This window comes from Gymnogyps californianus, chromosome 1 (genome assembly GCF_018139145.2).
Source record: "Gymnogyps californianus isolate 813 chromosome 1, ASM1813914v2, whole genome shotgun sequence".
Classification (NCBI taxonomy): domain Eukaryota; kingdom Metazoa; phylum Chordata; class Aves; order Accipitriformes; family Cathartidae; genus Gymnogyps; species Gymnogyps californianus.
Genome location: NC_059471.1, coordinates 131,606,987 through 131,617,847, shown reverse-complemented (window position 1 = coordinate 131,617,847; position 10,861 = coordinate 131,606,987). Strand labels below are relative to the sequence as shown.

At 42.9% G+C, this 10,861-nt stretch overlaps 1 protein-coding gene across 2 annotated transcripts; it reads right to left on the bottom strand.

Annotated features, from left to right (window-relative positions):
- Positions 1-210: 210 nt before the first annotated feature.
- On the bottom strand, positions 211-8,690 carry HAO2 (hydroxyacid oxidase 2). 2 transcript variants are annotated; one of them, XM_050912740.1, is made up of 7 exons: positions 8,560-8,690; positions 7,570-7,721; positions 6,448-6,748; positions 5,878-6,055; positions 3,304-3,462; positions 1,571-1,640; positions 211-266 (listed from the first exon to the last, which is right to left on the bottom strand). In XM_050912740.1, exons 1-7 carry the CDS (start codon positions 8,688-8,690, stop codon positions 211-213), a joined length of 1,047 nt encoding a protein of 348 aa, XP_050768697.1. The 2 variants fall into 2 exon arrangements, with proteins under 2 accessions (XP_050768697.1, XP_050768707.1); XM_050912750.1 differs by lacking the exon at positions 5,878-6,055 and having other exon boundaries at positions 6,465-6,748.
- Positions 8,691-10,861: the final 2,171 nt, after the last annotated feature.

Below are 10,861 nucleotides of genomic sequence, written 5' to 3'. Positions count from 1 at the left end.
ACCCGAAGTGTTAAAGAACTCATTGGTCTCAATAAAAGTAGAGAACAGCTTTTGCTAACACAGAGCCTTTCCTAATCTCCTCAGAAGTTTCCTGAAGGCCTTATCAGATACTTATTGCACATTCAACGTTTGCACCTCCTTTTTCTCTCTTCAGTCTGGTTGGGATCTCAGCTGAGCTGCCTCTGTTCAGTGGGCGTCGCAGGAGGCTGCTCACAGCTTTGAGAACTGAACTAGGTGTCGGCCGATCTCTGAGACGCTGGCACAGCCTGAAATAAATAGAGAAATGAAACATGTTGGTGAGAGGGAAAGGTCTGTGGATGAAACCTGGAAGGCCCCCTCTCTGAATCACGGTCTAGTCTTGTATGAGCCATGTGGGGATAGGTTGGTACTTCAACAGCTCACTCACAGCAGCCTGCTCCTCAATGGCGTCTTCAGCCATTGAGGAGTAGGCCTTCAGCCGGGCTTCCTGCACAAGAAGAGTTAGAAACATGAAAAAAAAGGATCCTTATAACAAGCTGAGCAGGGAGCCATCTGATCCAGCCAGAAGTGAAAGGCAGACAGAAAAGACACACTTGCCGTGTGTCAAGTGACAGGAGGTGGAGATTTGCATTGCCGTTTCATTTGGTCAAATCTGGGTGGAATTTCACAGCCCTGCCAAAAAGGTCCCAACCTGCTACTCTTGCTGAGTTCAGTGCCCTTTTGCATGTAAAGCAGTGTGAGAGCCTCCTGGAAAAAAGCCTTGTATGAATCTTTACTAGTTGAAAAAGTCATGCAAAAACCCAGCCTATGAAGAAATGTTCAGCAGGATTTCAGTTCCAGTCTCCCAGTCAGCATTGCTATCCACTTGAGTTCATGGTCGCTAGAGCATGAAAATCTTTAAAACATGATTTGAAGTGGGATAAGACCCTTTGCTGATGTCTGAATACTTCTTCACTGGATCTGCATGTCGTACTTGTTCATGTGTGAAACTGGAGTTTGCACTGGGCTGTGCAAATTTGCTGTTCAGTGAGGGGGTCAAACACGGCAGCTACAGGTGGGAGCAGAAGTGAGAAACGCAGAATGAGGAACAACAGTAAAAGCTTGGAGGAGACATGGAGGCTTTTAAACCATGTGGGATGCAGAGATTTGAACCTGCACCAACAGACTGGATTCTCTAATACACAGAGAAAAATTCTGCATCCATTGTTTCCGAACTTTTCATGCAGCAAAAAAATTGGTTGCATTTTACCCTGGTAAACATTAAATTAAATACTGAAAAACATATGCTGCAATTCCCAGCAGAACAGAAATTCCAAGTTTTGCTCAGCTCTGCTTAGTAGTTTTGCATCTCTTTAATTGGGTCAGAAAGCTGCTTTAACCTACTTCCTCCTTGCAAGCTTCATTGCTATGGCACCTGAAATGCCAAGTGATTTCACAGGAAGCAAAGAATCACCTTAAATATAGCAACTAGAACCAGCACAGCTCACATGGTTTCCCTTTTTGTGACCCATCCATCAGACTTCTGATTTTAGATGGCTTGCATGCAGAAACTTCTGTATCACCAGTTACAAACAACCTGCAAAACGCTTACCGGCTAAGGCCATTGACAAGCGAAACTCATCCTGCAAAATCCTCAAAACGTCTTGAAGGCCTTCTTCACCCTGCTCCAACAAAGAAAGCAGTCAGGGTAAAAGGAGCACTGGCACAGAGCAATGCTGCAGGATGCTTGCACTGTGAGAGCTGGGACAGTCCCTTAAGGCTGTGCCAATTCCAGTCTCTCATACAGATGAATGATTAAAATGATATGATGGATGTGCTTAGTTCATCACAGATTAATTTAGATGCTTTTCCTTTTGTGACACATCTGAACAGGGAAAGAAAACAAAGCTGTTTTTCACTTCTGACATTTTCTAGCTGTTTTTTTCCTTAGCTTTCAGTTAACCTCCACCAATGGGCTTGTTTTAAAATGTCAAGCCTTACAATGCGGACAGTATTTTATGAAGTAATGAGAGTTTTATATATGGTACAGTTTTAAAAACTTTAGTTTACTCAGATACCAGACTGAATCTTTAAAAATAGTACCCTGTGTGTTTTCCTCCGAGCAAGTGACACCAAGAAGCTCAAAATCCAATAAAATGTACATATGATTTTGATCTTACTGTAAAATATTGGACGATTTTTTTCTTTTTTCTCTTAAATTTTATTTTTATTTCTTGTAATAAAGAACGCTTTGGGTGCAGACAATGTCAGTGCTTGTTCATGCCCTTCCTCTCTTGCATGCTAGGGTAATGTCACTGAGATACATCTTTAGGAATACTGTATGGAATATAATACCAAAGCACAGCTGAATTAAAAAAATCCTGTCTCCTTTCTGTTTGCATTGTGGAAAAAATGCAGGCAACTCACAGCAACACCCTTTTCATGTTAGGCCCTTTTTCTCTGTTTACTGGCAACAGAAACAGCGCTGCCAACTCTTCCAGCTTTCTCAGAAGATTCAGGTGATTTCTTCCTTAAAGCCTAGCTACTGGAATCCACAGCAATCACACCACTGGACAGGAGTCTCATTTAAAAGATAGGAAATGTTTCTAGACCATAAAAATAAATATTTTTTTCTTCTAGAGAAAAGCTTGAAAGATCCAATCCAGAGGCTAAAATGCAAAAATTTAGCAAAGCAAACAACTGGTATAATTACATTTTATTTTTAATTATATTATGTTAACCTTCTGCATCAGAGGCCTAATTCATGACTCTGGATTATAGAAATATGCTAGTAGTTAAGAAGCAGCAAAGATGAAACTGAGATAGTAGTGGCACGCTCAGGCACCTACAGGACACGGTTGTGCTCAGTCTTGTCCAAAATGTTTCAGACATCAGTGGGATGGAGTTCTATATGTATTTCTGAAGAATTCATAACACCGCTATGAAACTGCTGTATCAAAACCATATAAGCTGACAGCAAATAAAATTGTCAGACTCATCTTTGTGGCAAATAAGCCTGCCTCCAATTTTCAAAAGCACTGATGGTCCTGAGTCCTACGGTATTTTAGCACCAAACTGCAACACCAAGAAATCAGGTCCCACAAAACAATGTTATCAGCTTCAAAATCATATTTGAAATCATAAAATTCAGGGGTATTTTTAAATCACAGAAAATGTCTGATTTTGATTCAATTTGGGGTGTTTCCACCTAAAATTCAGCAACCCCCCCCCAAAATGGGTAAGATTCTTCACTGGTGAAAACTGTCTCTATGACTTTTAACTAACAACAACAGAGTGTTGGAGAGTATGAGAATTAGACATACAAACTCAAAGCTCCTTACTCACCTTATAAGCCAGACCCCATAAAGCTGGTCTTCCAATAAAGACGCATTTTGCTCCCAGTGCCAGTGCTTTTAATACATCGCTTCCTTTTCGTATTCCACCATCTAAATAAACTTCGACTCTGCCTTGCACTGCCTCCGCAACCTCAACCAGAGCATCAATCTGCAAAGAAGCAGCCACTCTCACCTTGAGGTCAGCTTTTGATTCCAAGAGAAAGAGGGGATATTCCAAAGAGGCAGGCAGGGATGCAATGCTTTAATAGCATACCTTGTTGAAATGAAATGTGACAATGCATTGCAAATAGCTCAGCACCAAAAGCTGCAGAATAAAGTGCAGCTCCCTTTTCTGTTTGCCCGATAGTTAATTCCATTTTCCAGTGCTTTGCTTATACTGATACTCTTTGCTAGCACTTCTGATAAGCAAAAAAGTAACATTTTCACTTGCTTTCTGAAAGATTTTTAAAATAAATTTCAATGGAAATAATTGTCGTTAATATCTTACTTTCATTTGAGACAATGATGAATGTTTGTAAAAAAGGCTGATGTCAAACTTCTCCCTGCTACTGTCCAAATTGCCTAAACTTACATTTAAACCTAATCCTGGTGACCACCTGTCGAAAGCCTCCTCAAACACCCTAAAGCATCTATGAAGGATTTCATTTGCTGTGTAGGACAGGCAACGTATCATTTCCTCCATGCTGAGTCTCCTGATTCCCTAAGGTCTTTTCTCTAGAGCACAGCACAGTGCCAGGCTGGTAGTGCAGGGCAGTACCAGGCAGAGATGCTGGCTCTGGTCCTAAAGGCAGCATAACCGGTGGCAGGACATTGCACTAGACATAATTAACTCTCCTTCGCAGCAAACCCAAAGGTCTCTTTTCTGCAGTCTCTTACACTCTTTTGCCTTCTTTTCATCTTTTTTAAGTAGAGCAGCTATAACTAAGATTACTAAGTAGATTCTTGCAATTGGTCATAATTTTTTTTCAGAATTTCAGACTGAAAACTTTCAGGCTGAAATTTTCCAAGGGTAGCTCAGCAAGAGCAGGGACAATAACTTCTGCTGCCAGGCTTGGTACCAGAGGAGTAGCAGAGCTGAACTAGGTATCTACTGGTTTGTCTGTGTATGTAAAGAAACTTTTAAGGTAGAAGAGCAGTTTAATGTTGTCCTAGTTTTGGCTGGGATAGAGTTAATTTTCTTCTTAGTAGCTGGTACAGTGCTGTGTTTTGGATTTAGCGTGAGAATAATGTTGATAACACTCTGATGTTTTAGTTGTTGCTAAGTAGCACTTATCCTAAGTTAAGGACTTTTCAGTTTCCCATGCTCTGCCAGCAAGCAGGTGTACAAGAAGCTGGGAGGGAGCATAGCCGGGGCAGCTGACCTGAACTAGCCAAAGGGATATTCCTACCATAGAACATCATGCCTAGTGTATAAACAGGGGGGAGTTGGCTGGGAGGGGCAGATTGCTGCTGGGGCATCGGTCAGCGGGTGGTGAGCAATTGCATTGTGCATCACTTGTCTTTTCTTGGGTGTTATTTCTCTCCTCTTTTTTTTTGTTATATTCCTTTCCATTACTATTATTATTTTATTATTATTATTATTATTGTTATATTTTATTTTACTTTAGTTATTAACCCATTCTTATCTCAACCCAAGAGTTTTACTTCTTTTTTTCGATTCTCCTCCGCATCGCACTGGGAGGGGGGAGGAGTGAGCAAGCGGCTGCATGGTGCTTAGTTGCTGGCTGGGGTTAAACCATGACAAATGTGGATGCCATTTCCATTACTATGTCCTTAGCATTTAGACTGGGGGTTTTTTATTCATTATTGTCAGCCTTGACATAGAATAGAAAAGAATTCCCTGGTACCTATTTTTATTTTACAGAGGAAAACAGAGGAAAGAAAGTCCGTAAGATACTATGCAATACAGAACTGTAAAATAAGAACAATTAGAAAAACTGACAGAAGAAGCCAAATTAAACCAGTGAAATACACATACATCCAAACAACCCACGATTCTTTGTACAGATTAAAAAGCTGGGGAATTTTTCTCCAGATAAGTTATTCTTTTTCTGGCTCATGAAAGTCAATAAATTCCCATTTAGACTTGAGTCTGTAAATACGCAAGCAGACCTCTCACTAAATCTAGCTGCATTGTTTGTGCATGTTTTGGCAGATGTGAACAATGAGAATACATTATGCTCTCATTTGTACATTTTTGGTTCCAGAGCTTCATTTTATTTTTGCTGCAGTGCACAAAGAGTACGTGTGCACTGCACTAGCTAATGAAGACATAGGCAGAAAACTTTTACTAACTTAGGCAGTAGTTTATCTGCAGTTATGTGGGTTCAGTGCTGCTTACAGAACTCTCCCAAGAAGCTGAGAAAATACTTCAGTGGGTAGTCCATGCCAAGGCATGCACCTTGCCAGTTTAAAGCTAAAGTACATCTGCGCACATCCACAGCCACACAATGAACACACAAGTCCACCAGAAGCATATATACAAAGACGAGCATCAAGATACCCAGGTTAGCACAAATGTGCATATGATAAACACTCATGGGACATCCGTTTTCTCACTTACGGTGGCAGGTCCTCCATCCAGTTGCCTTCCACCATGATTGGACACAATAATTCCCTGAACTCCATGTCTCACTGCTAGCTCTGCATCTTCTTTCGTCAAGATGCCTTTGATGATGATGGGCAGGTGGGTCAGGCTCCGCAGCCAGTAGATATCGTTCCAGGTGACCGAAGGATCCAAGCTGTTGGGTGGCAGTCCATACTCAGAACGGTCATCCCCCTACAGCCATAGGACAGAAGGAAACCTCATCTGAGCTGTAACAATACAGAGGCCCCTTGAAGTCTTTCCCTGCCCTAGAACAGATTAATTAAACTTGCTAACAGACATATTCATCAGCTCTGTAAAGCACATGTCTCTGGAGGAGAATAATTACAATGGGGATGGAGATCAGTGTCTCTAAGGCAGCTGTACTGGGATTTTGAAGCCAGAACCCAGGCTGGCAGGAGGTCAAGCCAGGACGCTGCAGAACCAGAAGGGGAGAAGATACGCCCTGGGTACAGCAGATGCCAAAGTAGCAGTTACCCGGTGGTTTTTGTCTCATGTGGTACAGGCCAGCGCAGTGAATGAAAGGACGGGCTCATTTTACAAACCTCAAAGGCTCCTTCCAAGTTCTTCAGTTTCATGTGGGGAGGAAGGCGGAAACCATTGCGGACATCGTCGCGTCTTTTGCCCGTGTAGGGCAGATCCGCAGTGAGGACGAGGCCCTGGAAACCCAAGGCCTCCGCCCGTTGGACCAGCTGCTGGGAAACTGCCCTGTTGCGGTGGATGTAGAGCTGGAACCACCGGAGGCCGCCGGGGGCGGCCGCAGAGATCTCCTCCAGCGTGCAGGTGGAGTACGTGCTGACAATGTAACACGTGTTCATTGCTTCGGCCACTTCGGGAGGTATTGGAAAATAATCAGAATCAAGGTCATTTCAACGGTCCTGCCAGACACCAGGTACAGAATTACGTACTGTTTGCAGAGACCACCTGAACTCCCGTTTTACACATATCCTACCAAACACAGCGCTCTACCAGTTGGCCAATATGCCCCTGGGATTAAAAATGGCTATATTTACCATGCACTGTTGTAGGATCATGGTTAAGAAAGCAGGAAAGGGAGAGGTAATTTAGCAAGTGGTGCTTTCATTTTGCAACTATTTTTTTTTAAAAGCATGAACTTTATCTTTATGACTGTGTCCTCGCAGGAATGCACTGTCAAATGCACTCAGTGTACACAGAAACACACACAGGAAAAAAGACATTTCTAGGGGTCAGCTCTCCAAACCCACCACAGGATTTGGGAAGAGAGCTTATCCTTTTCTCCAAGGAAGCCACTGTTCTTAACCAGTAACAAGGAATTTACAGGGTGAGTCCCATCCACCACTTTTATGTCCTATCTAGAGCCCCCAGGACTGAGAACCTTGTGTGGTTCTTGTGTCCACTGCCTCTGTCTTAAGTTTGCAGCAGCCTCCATAGGGCTGATCTCATAATAGTGGTAGCTGGAGAAGTAGAGCAATGTCTATACAGCTTCCCACGCACTCTGTGTCACCAGACCCAAGTGGGTCATCCACAAAAAGGGGTGTCAGAAAGTGGGAAAGGACTTTGCCTCTTCAAGCCTGAAGATTTTGCTCAGTCACACTTCAAGTCATCCTAACAGCTTCTTGAGGCTTTTCCACAAAAACCTTTTCGCTACATGGCAAAGCAGAAGAGTACCTCTGGCTGTGCTTTTCTCTCCATCAGGCCATGCTAGCTGGTGGAAGCCAGTAGGGGCGATTCCTACAGGAAAGCTGATTTCAGTCCCCAGGAGCTTAGTCCTGATGTCCATCATGGATACGTCCCGCAGCATACGTGGCCGGAAACGAATTCTGTAAGGCAACAAAACCCCTTCAGGATAGTAGCTGTTCAGTGGCTTTTCTGAAGTTTCATGGAAACCAGGTCTTCATTTACCTATTGCAATGCAGGAATCTGAGGCAATGAATAAAATGCATATAACAAAGGCTCTTTGTCCTTTCTGTTCACTTTTAGAGGTCCATTCAGCCAGCAGTTCAGCCACTTCCACTTTTCATTAATCCCATAGTCCTGCTTACTGGCCACAGTACATCATTTCTGCATTTCCCACCTCAGCTCCCTGGCTCTTGTCTTCCACTGTCCATCCCACAGATTCCTTCTACTTGCAGCCCAATCCCAGGTCGCTGCCTTCCACTCCACCATTCATATGTCTGTCCTCAGTGTACATTGTGCCTGCCCTCACTCTCTGCAGCATGTTCCCCAAATCCCATCCTACTTACATGTAGGCTTCCTGCCATTCACCAAATGCTCCTCATTGCATCTCATTCTATTATAGCTACTCATCCCCCTTCCTGTCATACCATACCATACCATACCATACCATACCATACCATACCATACCATGCCATACCATGCCATGCCATGCCATACCATCCCATCCCCTACTCTACCCTACCCTACCCTACCCTACCATTTGCCTGTACCCTCAGCATCCCTTATGCCTCATACAATGTGCCATATTCACACTAGCATCAGAGCATACAGCGTATGTCATTCAGATAAGTGCATTTTACTTGGGGACCACCTCGAAAGGGCAAGGTGTTAGGTATCTTTGCTTGTGAAGTCCACACACTTGCACAAAAACATAGTTTAAAAGCTTCCAGTACAACACCCCTCATTTCCTCCTCACATTACCTTTTATATGCTAGGATGTTTTCATCTCGGGTGCTACAGTCATCTGCTCCAGCTGCAAAAAAATCCCAAGCAATCTTGGGTAAATACTTTTTAGCATAAGCTTCGAAGTCTGAAAGACACACCATAGCCATTGCCGAGAGACGCTCTGGGAACCTTGAAGAGAAGAATAACATGGAGCGGAAATTAGATCCCTGAACTGTCATTCTCTCTTCCAGGGGCTCTAATGTCACTTAATGCAAACCTTGGACCCATCTGTCTTGTAGAAGAGTTGCTGAGAGGTTGTCTCAATCTATCTTGCCATTCATCCTCTCCCCTAGCATGAGGAAAACTTGCAGATGCAGCCATAAGAGTAGGAAGAAGCTTGCATCTCTGTGCCTCTCTTTATTCTGTCTTAGAAGCCTGAAGAGGACATTTTAGGTCCTCTGCTATTTTAAGACACAGCAATTGTGTAATTCTGTCATAAATTCCATCTTAAAACTAGCTGGGTTATTTGTTCCACTAATTCTCCTCAAAGGTTGTCCCAGAACATCATTTGCTGGATTACCCCTTAGGACGGCTCCCTGACTGAACAATTAGTTATGGAGCGCAGTGACTAAATTCAATCTGGAAGCAAGTAAATATGGAGTCTACATCTAACCTGCTCCAGCATGAACGCATTGTAAAACTATGTCCAGACTCTGAGTGCAAGTCACTGTCAAGGCCAGCGCTGCGGAAAAACAAAGTATTTTCTACAGATCTTCATTTCTCTTTTGTAACAAATATGTTCTGGGTGTTTGCATTACATACTGGAGCACTGATACATACTAAAAAAGGAGCATACAAAATTTGGACAAACTATGAGAAAACACTGGCAAAAAGCAAATTCCACAACATGAAACATGATTCTAAGAACTACCCTCAGTCTGTCAGGGAACAGAAGTGACGTTGTGCGACCCAGATGTTTAATCAAACCAACGTAAACGCTGCCTAGCAAATGCCTGCACTTACATGCTTTTGAACCAGCCAGGACTAAAAGCTATGCAAATTAATGTTTTAGCAAACCGTGCCCATGTGCGAGGAAACACGTTCAAAACACAGACAAAATCAATTTGCTAAATCATTTGTTGCAATTACTTCCACAGCTCTGATTAAAATAGGTATTTTGCAAGGTATATGAAAACATGAAGTTTTAAAACAGCTGTGGTTTGCATCTAATTTTTCTAAAAATGTACAGGAAGAAGTAAATATCCTAGTTTTCAGGAATAGCCTCCCACAGCAGATTAGCAGGGCTTGCAAGCTTCACCAAAACCAGTCCCATGTGTCCAATGTTGTACACTTCTGGCACAGATAAAGCACATAGGTTATGTACACAGATCCAACCTGTCAAACTGCAGACATGGTTATGTCTCACTGACTGAGGTGCCTGTGTATACACTTGAAAATTAGGACTCCTAATTCTCTGCTAGGAAAGAGCCCACGATGAGGGACTCATTGGAAGATGAAGAAGAAACGTGACTGATTTCTTCAGTATTGTTTTGTCTCCTCCGACAAGCATTAGGTAGAAGGTAGCAAAAGTATCCCAAGCCCTCTCTGTATGCCTTCAAGACATCAAGCACTGCTGATAGCACAAGTCTTCATATATCATACATCGTGATATACTGTAAACCATGTATCATGACTTCTGCTTTTCCAACTGTTAGAAAGGCCAAAGCCAGCAAGCACAAAAAGGTAAACCAAGTCCTCTCATGGCAGAACAAATGGGAATTTTAAACAACCCAGGTCTCCCAATTCAGACCTCAGTTCAGACTTACTTTGGGTTTCAGGGGAGCTGCAGGAGGTGAGATCCTCTCCTTCAAGTTCACCTGCAAACAGGATGTAGGGGTCTTTTCACTGAGTAGGCGCTGTATTTTCTGGAGTCAATAAGCAACCACCAGAGATTAAAGCTCAATCCTGCAGTAAACTTTGTCCTGTTTGTATAACACTAACTTTGTTTTGCTATCAGATGATTAAAAGGTCCTTCCAAAAACATGCATCACCCTGTCAGCAATGCGATTGCTTGGGGCACAGCACTGGAGCTGTGCTCTTTGGCAGTGGCTGAAGGCTGTGCATTCATTTAGAGAAGCAAGAGTATTTCAGGGGTTTTCACTGAACCCCTGAACTGCTGGTAACTTGCTGCTGAATGTGCTAAAAAGCCCACCAAAATGATGATCCACAGACAGTGTGAGTTGTTACAGCCCACAGCTACAGAGCCTTGAATCTTTACCACCACATGTGGAAGAGAAGTTTTTTGCTTCCTACAGTATATAAACCAGTAAAGTATCCT

What these genes read in the sequence shown, in the direction of transcription:
- HAO2 (XM_050912740.1), bottom strand. Translation starts at nt 8,690, where the DNA reads ATGGCTATGGTGTGTCTTTCAGACTTCGAAGCTTATGCTAAAAAGTAT. An exon ending in AGAGAAAAGCACAGCCAGAG is followed by an intron (nt 6,749 to 7,569) that starts GTACTCTTCTGC and finishes TACCTCCCGAAG; the next exon opens with TGGCCGAAGCAATGAACACG. An exon ending in TATGGGGTCTGGCTTATAAG is followed by an intron (nt 1,641 to 3,303) that starts GTGAGTAAGGAG and finishes TTGTTGGAGCAG; the next exon opens with GGTGAAGAAGGCCTTCAAGA.